Source organism: Falco rusticolus, chromosome Z (assembly GCF_015220075.1).
Source record: "Falco rusticolus isolate bFalRus1 chromosome Z, bFalRus1.pri, whole genome shotgun sequence".
Classification (NCBI taxonomy): domain Eukaryota; kingdom Metazoa; phylum Chordata; class Aves; order Falconiformes; family Falconidae; genus Falco; species Falco rusticolus.
This window is the reverse complement of record NC_051210.1, coordinates 41,595,884-41,617,619: the sequence shown is the minus strand read 5'-3', so window position 1 is coordinate 41,617,619 and position 21,736 is coordinate 41,595,884. Positions and strand designations below refer to the sequence as shown.

The window sequence follows — 21,736 nt, the reverse complement described above, 5'->3', positions numbered from 1 at the left end:
TGAAAGAAAACAGGACTGGGTACCTTCAGGAGCCTGCTAGCAAGGGAAGTCTCGATAAGGTTGATAACCTCTATAGAAACACATAATCTGCAAATTTTTGCAGACAAACTTTTGATACTAATACCAGGGACAAGGTCAATTATACGGTTCAAGTACTGCAAGATACTTTCTTATTCAGCACCTTCCTGCTAGAACCCAGGTCTAGCCTTTCAAGAAAGGTCCTGGGCAGAAGGTAGGGACCTGGTGTAAACCTTGGAAACGTAAGTCCTTCATCTGGTTTGAAATGTCAGCAGCAACCTTCAAAGCTTCTGTACAGGTTGACTGCAGAAGACAGCTCGCTGTCCAAGTAAATTTGTTCTGGTGCACTGCTGTTCATAGTTTTTGCCTGCACGGCATTCATGACGGCATTTGAAGCCCTGGATGGGATGACAGGTCTGTGGAGGCTGTGTTTGTTGCTGTAATCATGAAGATGACTTAGCAACTTATGTGGTCTTTGCTGTAGCAACACTAGCTCTACTTACAGAACTTTGCTTCTAGTGATAATTTCAGTCAAGCAGGGAGTGATGGAGTGTTTAAAGGCAAAATAAGGGTGTATTGGCTCTGGGAAAGTGTACTTTGAAGACTCATCATCTTCCAGGAGGGGCTGTACTTGGTTAATTATTTTCTGTAAAGTTTCCCAGATGAATATGACAATCAGGCGTGTCATGATTGGAGGCAGATTTCTTTTAGTATTTAAAATATTTGGGTGGTTCGGGGAGCTGCCACATCACTCATTGTGTTTTCCAACAGAAAGACGTTTCTCCATAGACTTAATGAGGTGGGTGTTGTGAGTATCAGATCTGGCACAGTAAGAAAATGAGAGTTGGACTCCTAAGAAGGTATGCTGAAGCGACAAGCACATCTAGCAAGAAGAGGTTCTGAAATGAGCTTGTTCAGTCTGTGTATGCCTTCCAACTGCTCATTAGGAAATGCTGAAGGCATGGGAAAGTCCTAAACTCTGGTCTGAATGACTCTTCTCAGGGCTTTGGCAAGGAACATCTACATTTGGACTCAGTCTCTCCCAACGGTAGGAATTCAGGGCTTTCCTTTCAAGGTGGCTTAACAAGAGCTGCTCTTCTTTTTTGTTTGTTTGTTTGTTTGTTTGTTTGTTGTTGTTATATTAAAAAAATAGAGGCTACAGGAGGAGATTTTGTTGTCCTTCCCTGGATTCAAGTTCAGTTCAGGAATATAACCTACACCTTTGGGGACAGCATCCTCACCACCAACTTGTAGAGTGTTTGACACTATTTGAGCTTAACCCTGTCAGACCTGTGCAAAATACCATGGTCACTGTGGAAAACACCCATCAAGTTTTGCTGTGCCACATGGCGAGCGTATCTCTATTCAGTGGATAGTACTGACTGGTGATTAGAGCAGAGAAATGAGAAGCTGTGGGCCTCTCTTCTGTGTAGCTGAAGATAAAAGTGATCTTTGGGCTCTAGAAAAAAAAAAGACATGACAAATGATAATTTTAAAAATGTTCTTAATTTCTGCTACTCCTGTATTTTATTTGCCTAACATTTTTTTATTTTCATTGGTATGGCTGTGGTTGTCATCTTCTAATAACTTCTGAGTTTTCTCTGATTATCTCTATGTACTAAGCATTTTGATTATGTAGTTGTGATACAACAGAAAATGGAAACAATTATTTATGTTTATTGAATTCATGTTTTGCATGTGAACTTTTGGGGTATCCTCTTTGCAGTGCTCTAAAGATGCAGCCAGGCTGATTTTTGGCCCTGTCATTCTGTAGACCTTGGTGGAAACATGCCCGCTTACTCCATGGCTGAAATCTGGCTCAGAGCTTGTTGGCTGCAGACAGTTGCTAAGTGGAACACAGGAGGTGCAGCACATATCCAACAGCTAGCTTTATAGCTAGAATTACTGGAAAGTTTTTGGCTTTATTTTTTTAAAGCCATAAAAGCCCACAGGAAAAGACCTTTGGAATTTGTAAACATTTCTGTATTTTCAAACAATGCAGAATTTTAATAGAATGATGTAAGAAAACTGTGGGGTTTTTTTTACATTGATACAACCTGTTCAAAGCCAGTAAGACCTCTGAAATTTGCAGATCCATATGCACAGTTCTTAGCAAATTGCATTGTCAACCATCCTGTTTTCAGGCTCCAGACAGTACAAGTAGTGGGTGTTACCAGGCTGTACTGTAGTGCTGTAATTAGTTGTATGTTTTCTCTCTAGAGAGAAAAAGCAAAACCAAGGGAGCCAAGAACCTGGGGCTGCATCAAAACCTTATGTGAGGCAAGCAGACTGGATTTGAGCCCCTGATCTTATGAATTACAGGAGATATTTTATAAATTAGCAGTTCTGGTAGTCTGCATTTCATGCAGACAAACCAAACATGGTTCAGTTTGATAGATGGTTCCTGGCTCATTATTAATTTAATCATTCTGGGTCTGATACTTTTATTAAAAATATGATTAAGGATTTCAGATAAGGATTAGAATGACCTTATGAAAATTCAGATGCAGTTTTGAGAAAAAAAGATGATGATTTTTTTTGGTAACTGTTCTTATTACAGAATGGATTGATCTGCAAAAGTATGGCAAGCAAAAAAGGGATATCATGGGCCACATTGAAAACCGTTTAGTGACACTGCATCATGCCTGGGAATTAGTCAACAGGCTGATGAAAATCAGGGGCTTAGCATGCAAAGGGTGGTACAAATTAATGCAATATTTGGTTTATGGTATTCTTTCAGGTGCTCATTTCTTCATCATGTCATTTCTTAGGTATTAGTGAGGCTAATTGACCATACTGAGAGAAATTTTTGGTGAAGGTTTTTGAGCAACTGAACAAATCCCAGAACTGAACAGATGAAAGCTGAAGCTGAAAAAGTCAATCTGGAAATAATTTTGTAAAAATTTTTATGACTGTGAAGATAGTTAACCAGTGAAACAACATCTTGGGTGTAACGTTGGATTTGTTTGTCCTAGCTTAAGACCTTCTTCTAAAAGTTGCTACAGTATACTGGCTAGAGCTTTAGCTTGGTGCTGAAGGTTGAGTTACAGACTACAGAGTTTGTATTAATACCCAGTTATTTCTTAATTTGGTCATATCCTTTCTTTGATTTACAGTGACAGTCTGGCTCTATCAAGCCCAGTGTAAGTTTTCTGTACAAAGCAGTAAGTAGCAGCATGAAAACTTCGAAAAAAGCCCTCTAGGAATTTAGACACATTCTTTTTATTAATTTCCATTGACAGTTATGTAGCCAAATGCTGTAATAACCTTTGAAAATTTCATCCAAAGTATTTGGTTTTGTGATTGCTGAAGTCCCAGCTGTGCACAGTGCAGATTATGAGTCATTCCATAGAGGTGCTTGACAGTTTCACTGTCCGATGGCCTCAGGCCATTGGTTTACACTAATGGTGGTCTGTGAAGGTAAATAGCAACCCCCCTACTTAAGGGAGGGTTTGTTCCTTCGGAAGCATGAGATGATATTTGGAGAGACTCAATGACATAAATGAGTTCCTCCTGCTTGTCTCGGTTCTGTCCGGCTGTGCTGAAGTGAGGGAAGTGACTGCTTACTCTGATCCAAGAACTGCCTGTTTCTAGGAACAGTGTTACCAGTTTGAATACGAGAACAGATAATATGTATGTGGTGAAATAACATAGCTGTTATATACCCATACATAATGAAACACATGGATTCTAGTGTGTGCTTTTCATCTATGGAACTGCGTAACTCTCTACATTACAGTTCAAATTTTTCAGTAGCAAGTTCCATCCTCCCATTTTTGTAGAGATTGAAAAGCTTTGGATAGATTATTGAGAAGAACGGGGACTTGTGAAAACAAAAAACAGTGGTCTTAAGGAGATAGTTCAGAAACTCTCTTTTCTCTGTCCCATCAGAACAGGAGAACACTCAATGAATTTGAGTGTTACAGGGAAATTTCAGAACTTGTAAAAGGGAGTCGTTCTTGTGTATGGCCTGGACAGCACGTCTGTGAAACTCATTGCTGCAGAAGGCTATTAAGGACAAGAATACAGCAAGCTTAAGGAAATCTGATACTAGCAGGGTTATTACTGGTATCTAGAATTACAATTATTAATGCTGTCAAATTTTGAATGAGATACTGTGTTTTGAGCTTTGGGGCACAGGGTAATCTCTATCTGACATATCAAGATGAGACTTGTGGAAAGATGATGTCATGTCTACCTTGTATGGGCTCTTATACTACAACCTAAATTTACTATGCTGGCAGTTTACAAAAGTGTTTGAAGCTGTGTCTGATTGCTTGTATCAATGACTGTATACAAAGTCCTTTAAAATGTACATCCATATCAACAGAAGTGATAGTCATCTAAGACACTGTATTTATCCAAATTAAGTCAGAAGTAAATACAGCATGGTTGGATATCTTTGTAGTTGTGTAGGTGTCAAAATGCTACTGACTTGTATAAATGGTCTCACACTACATTGAGCATACATACTGAGCATATGTGTCCATTAGGGTGCATTGTGTTTTTTTAAACAGTTATTTTTCAGCACACAAGTTTTGCCGCTTAGTCTCATTGCTTTATTTGTAAGCTCAGTGTATCACATTTCCTAGATATGAGCTCTTATGCTACTATCTGCTTTTCCCAAGCAGAGCTATCTTTCAGGTACTGAGTATTCTGTGTGGAGCAGTCTGGGTGCCACTGAAAATAAAAGCCAAAATGACTTTGCAGTTGATGTTCACTAACTCAAGATATCCAACCAGAAAAAATTAACCCAAAGGCCACCCACTTCTTATGACTGGAGTGAAAGAAAACACACACAATAATGTGATTACTCCTATTCTACTCTGTTCTCTTCTATTCTGGTTCTGTTTCTGGTTCTATTCTGTTCTGTTCGTTTCTGGTTCTATTCTGTTCTATTCTACTCACACTTTTTTGCAGCAGTATTTTCTACTGTGTCTTGCAACTGGATTTTAGTATAACCAGGAATCTATGGAGTAATAAGCACGATTATTTTGTAACCTTCTGGCAGGATACAAGCATGTTGTAGCTGTTTCCCTCAGACATAAACGTGACATGTGCAGACTTTTGCAAATAAACAGAACTAGATGTAATTCTGGATGAGAACCAGAACCAATATTGGAGGACTTAAATTTCAGTTGCCTATCCTGTAAAAAAACACACTGCAGAAGAAGTTGTCTCAGAACTTAACAGCTATAAAAGGAGGGCTTTAAGGGACCAACATTGTCTATTTTTGCTTGTATAAGAGGTTTCATTTGAAATGATGTTTTAGTAGGAACAGTGCAGGCTTGCACAGCGAAACACTAATCTGTCATGTAGAGTCATGTAGACATTGTCCCAAACTAGGGCCAGGAGGAAGTGGGGAGCTTTAATCTCTTTACATGTTCAGGTCTGGCAAAACTAGTTGGAATAGTTTTGAGAGGTGGCGCGGAAATGTAACTTTATAAAGCAAATGATCTCATTACTTCTCTCCTTGTTCCCTAACCAGTATAATTAATATCCAAATGTTCCCTAAGATTAGTTTTATTTCCTGCTCAGCTAGTTGACAGACACTGCTGAGATTTGAATTCACAGCAGGCAAGAGCAGATGGCTACCTTTGCTAACAGATTACTGCATTAAGGCGTACAAACTGTCCAGCTCTGTCTCAATAAACTTCAACATATGATTTATAAAGTGAACATAATAGAAGAAATCCATGATGCCTATAATGGGAATCATATTACAGCACTACATAAAGCACTGGGAGAATTGCCTAAGCAGTTATTGTATACTTGTGCTGATCTTCTTAGCTTATTAGGTAAGAAAGCATTGCCTAGAAAATTATTTGTCTTCTCTTCCATATTACTTCCTTTCATTTATTTTTTTTATTAAACTAATCAAACTGAAAAGGACATTTCCAATACATATAGCTTTTACTGAAGTTCTAGCAGACATGCTAATGTGTTCGCACTGATTTGATGATTAATTGTTTGTATGGGACTTTTTACGTAAGCAAAAAGTCTCTGCTAAACTTCTACACCTGCAAATTGATGATGAAACTACTGTACTCTTAACTAAAAAACAGAACAAAGCAAACTAAAGTGAAAAAGAGAACACTTGTTTCAGGAAAATAAAAGTCATTGCAAGGTCGCGCATACGTATCCAGCACAGCAGATAAGCTTCTTTATTTGAGATGATAAATTATAAGTAAAACTTGCCTGGAACAGTTAATGAGAAATACATCGTAAGGGAGGCCAAGGCTTTTTACAGAGCGCCAAAAGGTGGCACAGTATCTTTTAAGAAGGATATTTCTAGCATGTTGCGCAATTATTTGCTATGTAAATAAATATGAAATGTGAGGTCCACTGTGCCTGAAATCTATTGATATTGCTGGCAGTATTTTTGAAGAGGATCAGTTTATAATTCCTTGTGTTTTTGTAAGCATTCTGCATATATTTACTCTTCCAAAAGTTCCCATTGCTTTGGGTACTGAAAAACGAGATACAGTGATTTATAGCTCTGTGAGATGGAGGGGGACTCCCGATTCTTGCAAAATCTGGGCTTTTTTCCTGGTGAATGATACCATCTCACTGCTTTTCTGCTTTCCTGAGGGCAATAAAGTCTGCTGAGGTGCCTTGGATAGCGGCTCTGTGCAGTTGCTGACTCTCTCTTCTGCCCTTTCCTCTGGTTTGGTCTGGTCAGTGCTCTGTTTCCCTCACTTAGTACTTGAGATCTGCTGTCTCTGAGGTGTGTCTCTGTATGAGAGGCAAGGCTGCAGGCTTTTGCATGATACTGGGAGCTGATGGGATTTTCCTGTTAGCATTGTGGAGAGCAGTGGGGATGCTGCAGTGTCAATGCATGGAAAATAGAGGTTGCTTTGCAGCTGTTACAGACAGGCAGATTAAATTTCCTATTGTAAAGAATAAGGGAAGGTGTTTTTTTATTTATTTTGAAATTATAAACTGAAGTTGCCCTAAATTCTGTTTGCCCACCTGAAACATTTCCGTATATAATTAATGTATTTCCACGTGCAGTAATGTGTGCTTAGGATGTGAAGTGGAGGAGGCGCAGGAAAATACAGTTACATAGTAGCTTAAAGATTGTAGTTACATGTTTCCAAAGATGCTGTTTGTACTCCCTGACTGAATAGCAACTGATCACAGTGAATACCTGATTTAGTGGTGGTTTTGCTTGCATTTATACAGCTTGTTTAGAATTGAGTGGTGTCTATTTCTGTCAAATACAAATGCATGCGTTCTTTTGTTGTTCTTGTTGTTTCTGTTGTAGACTTGCCCTCAGCAAACTTAAGCAATTACAACATCACCGTGGTGGAAGGAAAGAGCATCACATTGTACTGCGATACTACTGGAAGGCCTCCCCCTAATGTGTCCTGGGTGCTCACTAATCTTGTTTCAAACCATGAGGTAAGTTTCATATTCAAGTATGTGACAATTCAGAGACATGAAAAGCCTGCTGAAGTATGGAATAAAGGTTCATGTCCAGCTTTAGTTAACTTTTTATTAAAAAGATAAAATAGAAAGTTAATGTTGGAATTACATTTGATTTCCTGTTACTTTCAGTCCAGGGTGACTGCTGCAGTGCTTTTGGAGAGTGGCAGAAATTCACTTCTCAGACCCTGATTTGCATTCTGGTTTTTGATTGTCTCACTTGTAAATGAGAGTGCTGTAAATTTTTGGAAGTAATGTGGTGAATTAGGATACAGAAACACAAGTGTCTTTTTATTATCACTGATATTTGCATACAGAGAATAAATCTAATTTGCCGTAATTATGAAAAAAGGTAATTTTATTATATGACTCTTAATTTTTGTTATGTGTCTCTAATTTTACTATATTTTTAAGCCAAAAGCTTGGTGTGTTGGAATTTAGTTGTAAATATTCTGTGGCTTGTTGAAATTTCCTTCAACAAACAAGGCAACAACAGGAAGCCTGGGAAATTGAAGTGAAGGTTTTACTAAAAAAGAATGGCAGTATTTTTAATGAAATATGAAGATGCTTCTCAATAAAATCATCTAGGCAGGGAGAATTTTGTTCTCTGAGATCTTTATATTTGATGTCCTTACTTTAGACTGTGCACACTGGAGATAGAATGATTCTTTCTGATGGAAGTGTTGTTGAGGAGAGGCATATAAGCATATCTTCAACATGCAGCTGCTGACCTCTTGAATTGCCATTCAAGTGGACAAGACCCTCTGTTATTTACAATTTGATGGCATTTGCTTGCTTTCCTGCATTCATGATGGTGCAGACTGCCTAAAGCTTCCTGGTCTATACAAAGTGCAGGATGTGTACTTCCAAAACTGTTCCTGCAGTGTGGAAGAGACAGGACATCTGGGGTTTCATAATCTTTTTACTTTCTTCCTTGAGATCATTATAGTGGATCTGTATAGAACTCAACTAGCCTGTCTTTCAGCTCTCATAAATAAGAGCTTTGCAGAACTATAGTTTTATTTTTAAAATTTTCTCTAATCTACCCAAAGGCATCAGTTGTCATTAAGAACAAGAAATTAAAAGTTTGGGGAACATATGCCAAGTTGTGGTCTTTCTTTTTCCTTTTCCACCCCCTGTCGTCCGTCGTTGTCGTGTGTCGTCCCCCCCCCCCAAGTTATAAGCCAAAATAAATGTGGGATGCTGTTCAAAAAGTGAGATCACATCATTTTTTTTACCCTCCTATCTTTGAAATGCCATGGTCAGTTTGCTTCAAGTTTTCCAGAAGTGTTCTGTCCTGGCATAACTTCATCATGAGATTGCATAGGGTATCATCATACAGGCTAGCTGCAACTGTAGCCATGGAGCACAGCAGTCTTTTCAGTAGCAGAAGAATGAGTGCCTTTTAAACCTAATTTGCCATTCACAACTATCCTTCCTTTTTCTGTAAGTGTTGTTTTTGGTTTCCTTTCTTTCATTTCCATATCTCAGTTTCTGCCTCCCTTTTCTTCACCTCTTATGCTGCTTTTGCCTGTTTTCTCTCTTTCCTGTTTTACAAAGAGAGATGCTGACAAAAGTTAAAACTAGATTCTAGTCCTGCAAAACTAACTGTATGTTCCCATTTTTTATGCTGCTGTAGAATCTGATTGATGTTGGTTAGATTTTTCTGGCTCTAGATTTCAGCCCTGACCTTGTGACTGAGACCCACTGGTTTCAGTCCAGCTTTGAGCACCGCTCACCTCTGAGTTGCACATAGAGAAATGTGTAATGGGTTTTTGCTTCTCCACTCATCTTCCCTAGTGTCACACTGAAATCAGTGGCATTTAACTTAAGTGGAGTTAAGGTGTCATCTTGAAGTTCAAAATTCTAGTAGCTCATGACTGTATGCAGGAGTGTTCCCATGTGTCCCTGTTGACTGCCATAGAAAGCCACTGTGGTTTTACAGTTGCAGTGTGTTGTTTGTGTTCTGTGAAGCACTGAAGTGTATGTGTACACTAAGAAAAGTACCTCAAAAGTAGTTTTTAAAAATGATCCCAATTATTGTCTATTTTCTGAATGTGTTTTGGTTCCTTTCCTATTTAATAAAAGTCTTACATTTTATGAAAAATTCAAGTATGGAAATAGTAATTATCTGGAGATCATATGAAGGGCCTGATTTAAGAAAACCATAGTCTTTAACAACTAGCTTTATTTGCTTTATTCAGTGTTTCATAGCTGCATATTCAATACGGTATTTAAGGCTGTAAATAGGCACTGATCTTTCTAAGGGTCATAAGAATCAAGATTTTTAAGAATTCTAATTCTAACCTTAATTAGACGGTGCTTAAACACATAAAATAGTACTTGGGCAGTAGTTTAGGTAGCGCAAGGTACGTAATTTCTTGTGGAAAGTTTCATGAGAAGAAGTTTTCAAAAGGAGTTTAGCCAAGAAGGAAGGAGAAGGCATGTTGTCAAGGTAGAGTAGAGCTCAGAAAGCAGCAGTGGAAGTGATGTCAAGGGTAAGTTTAAAGGAAAGAGGCAAAAGGAGGAGTAAAGCAAGGTTTGAACAGAATATAGGAGTGAAGAGAAAGTTCAAGGGAAGCAGAGACAGACCACAGAAATCAACTATGAAGTTGAAGAGAGAGATGAGCAAGGGTATGGGCAGAGAGAAGGACATTTGTGTAGAGGGGAAGAAGTGTTTAAAAAAAGGTAGAAACTGAAGGAGAAAGGACAGAAAAATTGTTGAGTGTAGTGTTTGTAGCAGGACTTTTGGAGCTTTGAATCCACTACCACTGTGGTTGTGTAGGTGTTTTGTGTCTGTTTGGATAAAACACTTAGGTCTTTGATTAATCATGGACTGATACAGCTAGAAGGAAGAGAAAAAGAAAAATGCCATTTAGCTGCGGACAATGATTTCCTCCGTCTCCCTGGTTTTTAATGCTGTCGTTGACACATATATATTTTTCTGATTGCTTGTAGAGTGACACAAGTAAGAACCCAGCTTCACTAACCATAAAGAACGTTTCGTCCATGGACAGTGGGCTGTGGATTTCCTGTGTAGCAGAGAACATTGTGGGAGAGGACCAAGCCTCTGCTGAGCTCACGGTATTCTGTACGTATGCAGGCTTCCATACAGTTCCCGAGGCCAAACTGCATTGGCAGCGACTGTTTTGGGTATAAATATTTTTTGGGCATGCAGGCTGTTGAAACAAACCCCATCAAGGCATGTGAACTATCTGCTGCAGTTAATGCTGGGAGTAGCCCAACCAGCAGTTGTATTTATCTTTCTCAGCCCTGTGTTCCGCAAAAAAAATGTATTTCTAAATGCTTTATCTTCCTGTTAGAAAAATCTGTTAGTAAAGGTTTGAAACCCAAAATACTCAATGGCACTGTCAGCGTGGGAAGGTTTGTAATGGTGTGCGTGTACCTACATACTCTCTTAGGAATTGAAAAGTGTGAACGCATCAAAAAGCTCATAGAATTAATTGTAAGAGACTGCAAATGTTTAAGATTTTATTATCTGAAGCAGCAACTGCTTTCTTCAAAAAATAAAAATAACACACTTGCAACATTCATACTGCCAGATGTAAATTTATTTGTCATATCTTTGAATAATATACATATTTGTTAGGGCCAAGGAAGGGGGAAGGGACATATAAGTGTAGAAGCACTGGCTTCTTAGATCTGAGCTCCAGCCTGAATTCATTTTATGTGAACTAGACAGCATGTTTTCACAAGTTGCAATCCTCGGTTTAATTGAAGATGGGAATGGAACGCTTTGTAGATGGCAAACTTTGTTCAGCATGTGCTCATGACAGAGTAAACTGGAAGAATCACTGTAGATGCAGGATTGTAGGTTGAAATTGGTTGTGTAATAGCTATGGGAAGGAACATAAACTAGAAATGTTTGAACGGTCTAAATGAGATTCTGAGCTTGGCACTGTTATGAGTGATAAAAGGGAGTATAACTAGATGAAATTGGATGTAGTTAGGAATAAATATCAAGGAAAATTTCCCAATAGTGAAATAATGGGCAAGGTGCTGGAGTAATCTCCTGAGGGAAACAGAACAAGTCTGTAAACTTGAGGCATTTAGCAGGTTTGAAAAAAGAATGAGAAAATGTATAGCAGAAAATCATCTTTCCCTTACAGAAGAATCCAGGGAATTAAGTCATCTGTTCTGGCTTTGATTCGGTAAAGAAAATAATCTGCAAGTTTGGATTCCTAGCTGAATATATTTCCAGTACTACTTACTTTTGGCCAAGTTTTAAATATTTTCAATACTGTCTTGATCCCTCAGCACTCCTCTGCACCATTTTTTCAGCAGATGAAAGCTAAAATTCTCTCTCTTCCTTCTCAGTGATCCAGTAACTGAATTTCCCACACCTTACAGAGTTTAAGTGATCTAACAGGTGTTCAGTCTTTGGAACTAGTTTGTTTTGTTTCTTTCTAAAGAACCTCTTCATTTTAGTTGTGAGTGTAGTACCTTAAGCAGAACAGGTGGGTTCCTGTGTGAGTGTCCTCCTAATAGGTATAATTCCTACAAATAACATACTTTTGTACTGATGAATGAAAAATACTTCCCTGATAACTTTGGGCTGAGGTAGGGAAGGGAGGAAAGACATGCTCAGAATATTCTGATGTTCTTCACTCTTTTTTCCAATATAGTTGCACCAAATATCACTTTTATTGAATCTCCAACCCCGGACCACCACTGGTGTATTCCATTCACTGTGAAAGGGAACCCTAAGCCCACGTTGCAGTGGTTCTATGAAGGGGCTATACTGAATGAGTCTGAATACATCTGTACTAAAATACATGTTATCAATCAAAGTGAATACCACGGCTGCCTTCAGCTGGACAATCCTACCCACCTGAATAATGGTGCTTATACCTTACTGGCTAAGAATGAGTATGGAGAGGATGAAAAACGGGTTGATGCTCATTTCATGTCGGTGCCTGGAGATGGTGAGTATAATTTTTTATTTTTCTTTTTATGTTAGCAATTGCAAATTGATGAGACTGTGGAGAAAGTGCCTGGCCAGTTTAAGTATTTTGGAGGAAGCTTTTTATATGCCCTTTTTTTCTCTCTGAATGAATGTCTTCAGGATTAGTTGTAAAATATTTTTGTTGAGCATTTTCTTCTTGTTTATTGCTTCTCAAGGGAGGCCACGCTAGTGCTCTCTAAATCCTCCCTTTGATTAACCATCCTCAGTGCCAGCTAAGGCTAGTAAAAGGTTGCTCTTTCTGAAGTGTTTTCTCAAGCCTCAGTTCTGATCATGGAAAGCACTGAGTGCCAATTTAGCCACTCTGTAGGTCTTCTGCATGTATATGAATGCAACTAGGTGACGTATCCAAGGTCACAGCGGATGCCTGTGTAGCATTTAGTGCCTTACTGCAAAACCGATAGTGCGGTCCAGTGAGTTGACGATAATATGCTGTTTAGGACACCAGAGGGAGCTGGAGAGAAAGCAAGTCATCCGGAGGCAGGATGGACGGACACTGTCTCAGGTCCTCACAGGAATTCCGATGTCCAATTCCCATTCGTTTTGGTGGAGGTTGGGCACCTACATGTCTAGGAATATCCGTGCTCAAGATGGTTGCTGTTAAATATATGCATCTTCAGTTGCTCTAAAGGCTCCACCTCAGCCCTCCTAAATGCTGTGTGAGCAGGCTAAAGGTGGACATAGACTAACTCATTTAACTGCAGGGATCACTGTGATTGATGTTCACTGTGGTTTGATCTTTTCCCACATCTACAAAACCGTATGTGAGGTGACTGCAGAGTAAGAAGGCATACATGTAAGCATATTGCTGCACATGGAATAAACTCTGAGTGGACCTTGCAAGCTGGAGTGGAAATAAAGGCATGGTCGTGCATAAATAACTACATAGTCATATCTGAAAAAAATGAGCATATGTGTACCTTTGGCTTTTTAGCCATAGGATATAAATAGCCACCTTCTTTCTTTAAACAACAATGTGCAGTGCTAGCTGTAATCTGCTAAAGTTCTTGGATTCCTGTGAAGCTCTTTTTGCCGAGGATGACTTGATTATTTGAGGCTACACCGCAGCAAACACTTTTTGGGCAGAAAAAAAAAAAAAAGTGAATATTTAAATTCTCTCTCCTACATTGAAGGCTACAGACAGTAAAGAATATGGTCTGTATTTAATGTTTTTCCCTATCAGCTCAGTTTGCAGTAGGGAGAGAGATGGCAAGCCTTTTGCTTTCCCACCCTTAGAAGGAGAAGGTGCAATGCTGATACAGCCAGGCTTTATTTACTCCTGCTGTCCTTAGTGGTCCTCTCCTATTTTTTCTCTGAAGTTCTTCCTTAAATAGACTCATTACAGAAGCACACCATGGTTTCAGCTACTGGTATCCTCTAATACTGCATTATAACGGTTCAGTAAAACAGTTCACCTTATAGATGTTCTGTGTACAATGGAGGTTCTTTTACGCCCTGATTATTTAATATGAACCTGGCTTCATTTTATTAACAGAGTAACAGTTCCTCTAACACATTTATCATCTTTTGTCTTTGATCCAAATCCCTTTTACTATTCTGTTTTACCTTTGTGCTTCTCCCTGTACACTGAAAATTTCCCAATTGTGGCCTTCTAAATCAGTAAATAGAACTGTAGGTATTCTCCAGATGAGAAAGACGGCATTACTTATTTGTTCCATCCTCTTTATACACACAAGGAATGTAAGTCTCCCAAGATAATCTGTGCTATGTTCTTTAAGCTTTTCCCAAGCTCTGTGATAGATTAAGCGTCACAAAAAGAGTATAGAGGAAATTGGACTATGTATAGGCAGGATGTAAGTGCATTAGAAAACAGTGCATGCTTAGTGGTAGCACCAAACCAGTCTTAAAAATTAACAACAGGGAAAATTGCTTATCTACTTAGCCTTCTCAATATTGTTTTAATTTTTTTCTATAAGAATCATGACACTGAGCTTTACATGACGACATTGTCTCCTCCACTGAAGCTGTCATAAAAGCAAATGTTAACTAGAATCCTGTGTGCATTGTATTACGATTTTTGTTTTAAATTATTACTATTTAAAGCACTGTCAGGCTTTTTCAAACCCTTAAAAGGCTTTTTCAGTGCTGTCGTTACTGTGTAGTTTCTTCTTTTGGCCCACATATTGTACAATGAAGCATAAAGATTAAGGCCCACGCCCTGGTATTATATTCATTTCCATGCCTTCATGACTGAATTAAATACCAGCCCTGATGTTTTCTGGGGTGGGGTATACTCACTGAGCTTTAAACTGATTCTCTCGTTATTGGATCACTTACGGGCAAATGCTCTGAGGGTGAAAACAAAAGAAAATTAAAAAAGGAACACCTCACCTATAATTCATATGTCTATCTAAATTAAATACAACTAAGTCTGAAGCATGTTCTGTCATCAACAGTGTTATACTTCAATTTCAAAGTTTCATCAAATATGATGAAGACATGATTTGTGCTAAGATGCTCTCAACTTCGAGCATGCTACTTGCAGAACATATTTCACTGGTCCGAGGATGTGGGCGTAAAGGAGAGGAAAACATGTACCACAATGTGATTTGGATTGAGTTAATGATAACAAAATCAATGTTGTAAATTAAGACTTTATTTTAAATGGGAGGGCCTGGAAGAATAGATTTCATGTTCTATTAGCTAGATTTTAAACTAGCTTTAATTTGCTAAAATTCTTGGATTCCTGTGAACCTCTTCTTGCTGAGGCTGACTTCATCATTTAAGACTACACTGCAGCAAACAGTAAGCAAGAAATGTTCGTGTTTAATTCTGGAGGCTGTTCTCATAGTTGATCCAAAACAGCTAATGAACATAGGAGAGATTTTTACCAATAATGAGTATTTTTAATTAAGTTTATTCATCTACCAGCTCTCTACTCTAAAATTGAGCTGAAGGAATCCAAGTCAAAAAGTACCTAGTAAAAGTAAAAGAATATATTAAATATGCCTTAGAAATAGCGTCTTGCTTGTGTGGCATAACAACATGGGGCTGTTTTGCAGAGGTATGGTTTTGGACTGAGTCTTTTGCTGCTGCTTTATTTTGAAAATGTCAACTTTATAAAGAAAGAAGCAAGCAAACCAAGTGTAGTTGATATAGTTTATAAAGATGATTGAATAGGATAAGTCTCTTACTAGTTTATTTATGCAACAACCTGTTCTAACAGGGACCAAAACAACAGTGCTGTTCTGTGTTTGCCCTAAAACCAATTGTGTGTAAATGTGCAAAATGACTATGAAGTTTAATGTTAAAATAGCTTCAACTGATGCTTTGATGATCACGTAGATATGCTTTCATGTAGGGAATACTTAAACAGAAATTTGGGTTTTGTCCAGCATCTTGATTTTCACAACTTTATTTGAAGTGAAGTATTTAATTATATAAAAGGTATTTAAATGAAGTGGATGACTTCCTAGTTTATATCCCTGGCAGGAGTTAGGGTTTAAACTAATCTGATTACTGTCCCAATTCCAGTAAATAGTAATGAAAATATTGCCATTGAACTCAGGAATAAAGGCCTGGGATCTTTTTGTTGTGGTTACCCCCCCACCCCCCTTCAGATTACAGAGGGTAAATTAGAAATACTGTCTTTCAGCAGATGGATGTTTTATGCTGGAAAAACTGAATCTGAACTTTCATGGACAGAAAACCCTTATCAGAAGTTACTTAAGGACAGATAGTACAAGCTTTCTTCACTTGTTATTTATTTCTGCAGATTGACATACAGTTCTCATGGGATCCATTAACCTATATCTCTGGATATTAGAATATATTTAAATGCAATTTAAAATAAACCAAGTTATCTGCTGCCATTCAGCAAATAGGTTGCAACTCTGTTTAGTATTTTCAGCACAGATTCTCACACTGTTGACATAAACACAAACAATGGTGTTCTGGTCATACTTCACAGTGGCTTTATACCAATCAGTGTAATGCCACTGCTGTGGATTTACTGTGAAGTACTATAAACAGAATTATGCTTTTTCAAGTTTGATTAATCTTTAGTGATTTTAATTATCTCTTATTTCCAAACTAACAAATAGAAAGAGTGAAAATATGGAAGAGATGATTAGGAGCCTACTACATAGGCTATGCTATAAATACTTTATAGACCAAAATGAACAGTTATCTTCAAATAAAACACAGGTATCTGTCAAAGTGTGAATAGTCTAATAGTACACTAATTTCAGTGGGCGTTGTGTGCATTATACTCACATATGTGTTCAGCCTTACATATGTGCAATAATTAGAAAAAGCTGCAAATTGGAACTAGTAAAATATAAAAAAATTGTAGACTAGACAGGTATCCATTTGCTTGTGTAAAAGCTGCCTTTCAAAACATCTGACTTTTGGTAAGAGTTCTGTCTGTATCAGCTGTGCAGCTGGCTTCTTGGAAGAATCCTTTCACAAAGCAAATGAAATGCTGCTGCTTAGGTCATCACTAGCTCTAGCCCTTAACTTGCCAGCTCACAGCTAAACTGTTTTGCTCTTACAGTGATTTAATAGCAAAATTTTTGACCAGGTAAAAGTCAGTGGTTGTTAATGCGTACTGAAGTCTGCTTCTGCTTGCATTCTACACAGGGAGAATTTTGCCCTTGATTTTTCAACAGGAATAGTTATTGTACTTATTCCAGATACGCATTGACAATGGAAAGTAGAATTTTGCCCAGTTGGGAAATATGCCTGCCTTTGCAGTTGCTGTTTCACGTGAAACTGCCCTGTGCAGTTGCTGTTTCACGTGAAACAAAATATTAACTTTTGGTATAGCTCTAAAATGGTTGTAAATGTAATCTGGTAAACAGGTACTGCTATATATTGATGTTGCTTTGCATTTCTTTAGGTAGTAATCATTACTATTGCAAATAACATGTCAACTCTTAGAACAATTCCTAAAGAAACTCTTATTCTTTCAACATTTGCAATCTATTTACAAAGCTTTTTCTTTTTTTTTTTTTTCTTTTTTTTTTTTTCTTTCTCTTTTCTCCATGTACAGGTAGTGGCCCAATTGTGGATCCAGATGTTTATGGTATATATTTGATTTCCTTTTTCTTTTCATTTAATGATAGAAATGAAGGAAAAGAAACCATTAAAAGGTTGAATGTCAGGCTCAGTTAAATTGAAATGGCACATATTATAACACAGTTCAAAAAGGTACTTTGTATTTTTGATTCTTTTCCTGCCTTATGTTATTTAAGATACATGAGGGCAATATGATGTTTTACTTATTCTGCTGCTTTTGATTCACATTAGGTGAAGCATAAATCCACTGCTGCGAATGGTTGCAGTTGATCCTGTAGGATGACAGCTGTCTGATGTAGCTTACAGGCATGAGATTTTGTGACTCTTTCGGAGGCATTTCTTGGAGAAAAAAAGAGTTCATTATTTCTGCTTATATAACAACTTCTTTTTTTTTTTTTTTTCCCGGGCTGATTCCATACTTCTTTTACCTCCAAAAAGGTACCCCTAATCCCACTTAAAAATGAGGTTGCCACAAGTAAGTTTTCCTGTAGGCAATTTGTTTTGCTCTGTCCATGCGTTTGTACCTTCCCTTAATCTCCCTTGCACAGGCAGACCATTAACTCAGTTATATCTGAGTGTGTGCCGGAAGATTTGATGACACAAATCTTTTTTAATTTTTAGTTTTAGATGACACTAGTTTTTTAGTTAGACAAAACATCTTGGTCTGTACCTAGTGAAAACCAGCATGCACTAGAATGGTAGCTGTACAATGAAAAGCAGCTGGCTAGTTTTACACAATAATTCTGGTCAATAGGAAAGTCCATCCTAACCAACACACCTAAACACCCTTTAGCTTCCAGAATAAACTGGATCTGGCTTGGAGTACTTTTTATTCGGATGAAATGGCCCATGACTCAAGTTTTCTTTAGCTAATTTAAATGTTATTGCTTTGATTCCATTCTATGCCATTAAACTTCAGCAAATGTGCAATTTAAGCATCAATTTGGCTTTAAGTGCTTAGAAATACTGAAGGGTAGCTTCTTGTCCCTTTTCTTGCCGGTTTTTGGTGGCGGGGTGGTGGTGGGGTTTGAGGGCCTGAAAGGTGGGGATGGTTTGCACAATTTCTTACATGTGTTATATAAGCTGTATGCATGAAGTGTTTTATTCTGAGCTGTTTATCAAGGTCCTGATGCCTGTTTATGGCTTTAACGATGTGAGTGCTGCGCTTCAATTGACTGGGGTAGCTTTCTGCTGACGTTCGCTTTGAGCTGTGCTAGACGATCCCAGCCGGCAAGACCTAGTCCTGATGAAAGGAGCCTTCCTTTTTATTCCTGCTTTTTCTTTCTGCTGTTTGAAACTGCTGTCTTTGATCTTTGCTTCAGTGATTCAGTGCTCGCTTTGAGAAACACTTCATAGTCCAGAGTGTTTCCCTAATTATTCCAAATTCACGAGTCCAGCTAGTAAGGTGAATAAATGAGGCCAGCTGGAGAGTCTAGGAACTGCTACACTGCTTTAGAGAGCCCCTGCCTGCATGGCCGACAGCGGGGCCCTGAGATGAGCTCCCCCCAGAGACTGAGCAGTTTCCCTGACTTTTTCTCAGACTGCTCTATCTCTATGCTAACCTCTTTACCCACAACTTGGGTTATGTTGGAAGGAGGATTTAGAGCACCACCCCTCCCAGAGTCTTACCTTTAAAATGCTTTTTTCAGAGCCCTGTGCTGATCGTGTAGCAAGTGTGCCTCATGTAAAGGGTCGAGGGAGCAGCAGAGGATTTGATCCTGCAGGGCAGTGGGACTTGCTGTGTCGGTCTGTTGACTATGGGTGAAGTCAGTGGGAGCTGTAAGGTGCTTCCCTGCAAGTGTCAGGGTGCTGCAGGGCTGGGGGTCCCCACGGGGGCCCATCAGGGCAGGGCCTGGCAGCCAGGCCTCTCCCACCGCCCAGCCAGGTGCGGGGCAGCTGGGGGGCCCATGGACAGACACAGCCCCAGGCACTGAGCTGCCCTGGGGCCAAGGCCAGGCCACAAGCCCGCGGGTGGGCCTGGTTCAGCAGGGGCCATAGCCGGGCAGGGCCAGGCTGTGAGGAGACTGAGGCGGAGGTGATGGAGGGCAGGGGACCCTGACGTCAAGTACCCCTCTGTGCAGAGCAAAGCCCTTCATAGCTGGGTTTGCTGACCTTCTGTCTGGTGCTCCGTGTGAGCTGATTTCCAAGTGTTTTTCCATTGTGTTGAGCGTACAGTGGGAAACAGAAGAATGGGTGAGGTTGCAGCAGGCTGTGTGGTGCTGTGTTTGCTGTGGGGAGTCCTGGCTGCACGGGGCACTGCCTGCTGTGAGTGCAGAGCAGTTGCTGGTGCCTCCAGCTCACCTCTGAAGCATCTCTTGGAAAAGGCACAGAGGGGACACTGTCCTGGCCCCATCTGGGAAGTAACTGAGAGAAATAAAGCGACTCACCCAGGGCTGAGCAGGAAATCAAATGCAAAGCCAGCTTCTTCAGCTCTGAGTTAATGTCTTTGTGCCATGCTGCTTCTTCTGATGTGGTTGTGAACACAAGAGAGACAGCATGCCCCACATCAGCCAGCTGCTCAGAGGACTGTGCAGTCATCCCCAGGTGCTGGTGTGACTGTGCTGTCATCTCTATCCCAGCTGCCACGCACCTTGTTTGTGAAATGGCTTCAAAATACTGCCCAGCCTCAGCTGAGATGGTCTAGTCACCAGTGGCTGCGCGAGAGCCTGTGCGTGGCAGCAGAGAACCTGGCCCTGAAGCGATACAAATCCCACGTTGCCTGAGTCAAGAGGCATGATCCTGTCTGTATCAGAGGGCTTGGTGTCTATGTCGGATTTCATAGTGAAATGAACAAGAATCTGTTTAAGTCAGAATCACCCAGTTTTGGCTGGAGAGCTATTGCGTGTGTTTTCCTTGCCTGGCTCACCCATGTCAAGAGGCTTTGATGATCTGGCACTAGTTCAAATGCAAGCGCTTCATGGTTACGCAGTGGCGAATTGCAATGCAATACCAGCGTACCGACATGGCCTACTTTAGCTCTTGCCCATTTTAATATAAAAGTGCATTCAGAGGATTCACAGACCAGACCTGAAACACTGCATAGTTCTCGTGAGTTCTTGAGGGTGTGATTTCCAGTAGCTTAGTACATACATGAGCATAAACAGAACTGCAAATAGCATCGGCTTTTGCCCATCACTGTTTATGGGTAAAATTAAGAGAAAAAAGTTTCCCTCTTCAAAGTTTATATTACAGAGCCAGAGCAGTGAAAGCTCTAAAATATTTGTTTTATATATTAGTCTTACAAAGCTACAATAAATATAGAGTTGATCAAAGTATCTCTGTGAAGATACTCCCAGCTAATTGTAAAAGAAGCCCAGTCTTGTGGGCTGAGATACTTGTTATAAAGTGGGCTCTGCCTGCAAATGAATGAAGCAGAAGTCTCCTCCATTGCTGTGGCAAAGCATGTAGTCATGGTGGCAGATGGTCTGCGCAGCACCTTGTCAAGTGTCCAGGCTGCTTGTGCAGGTGAGCCATTCAGGCAGAGTTTGTGCTGCGTGGGGTAAGGAGTGCTGTTCATTTGCCTCTTGCTACTGTTCAAACCTTGCTGCATTGGAAGCTGTACACGTAGAGATGCAGTGCTGAGTCAAAGAATTCAAATGGTAAAAAGACCAGGAAATTAAATTTTGTTTCTCAAAAAACCTCTGTATACTTAATACTTATTTTGGCTTGAAAGAGCCCTGTCCTTTGGCATGCATGGTGCAGAGCCAAAATAGACATGAGCTGATTAGACAACCTGACTGTACTGACTGTAGCCAGAAGTAGCTGCATAACTTCATATAACAAAAAATCTGCAGCTTGCTGAGTGCTTTGCAGAAAGCAGATGTGCTTGTGCATGCATGAAGATCAAAAGCCCAGTGTAACTTGTTACTACTATTGCCAGCTGAGCTCTCCAAACTGGCCTTGGGAGCTAGAGGAGACAAACTCTACTGAGGTGCAGGCCCTCCTTCCCCTTGCTGAGCAGGAGCTCTGTGGTCAGAGGAGTTCCTGCCTCTGTAGTTGGTGAAAGCTATGCCTCTGTGCTCTTCTTTTGCAGTTAAAATTTCACCTGTAGGCTTATGGCACTGATTTTGAAAGAAACATGTAAAGAAATGTGCAATTAATTGCAAATTTAAATTACAATGCTGGGGTGCATTTTGTAATAGATATAGTTATTGCCCTTGTTTGTTTCTTTCTTTGCACACATTACAGTTGTAGAAGCGAAATGTTATGTGTATTCCCAGATGTAACCATCAAATATATGCATTTTAAAATTTTATTTTGATACAC

General features: G+C 39.5%; 1 protein-coding gene across 1 annotated transcript in view; it reads left to right on the top strand.

The window, feature by feature from the left end:
• The window catches only part of NTRK2 (neurotrophic receptor tyrosine kinase 2), a 208,486-nt gene that overhangs the window by 35,120 nt on the left and 151,630 nt on the right, over positions 1 to 21,736 (top strand). The window contains exons 6-9 of the mRNA XM_037374196.1: positions 7,286 to 7,422; positions 10,405 to 10,537; positions 12,093 to 12,392; positions 17,445 to 17,477. Coding sequence (XP_037230093.1) covers positions 7,286 to 7,422; positions 10,405 to 10,537; positions 12,093 to 12,392; positions 17,445 to 17,477 — 603 coding nt within the window. The remainder of the gene's footprint in view (positions 1 to 7,285; positions 7,423 to 10,404; positions 10,538 to 12,092; positions 12,393 to 17,444; positions 17,478 to 21,736) is intronic.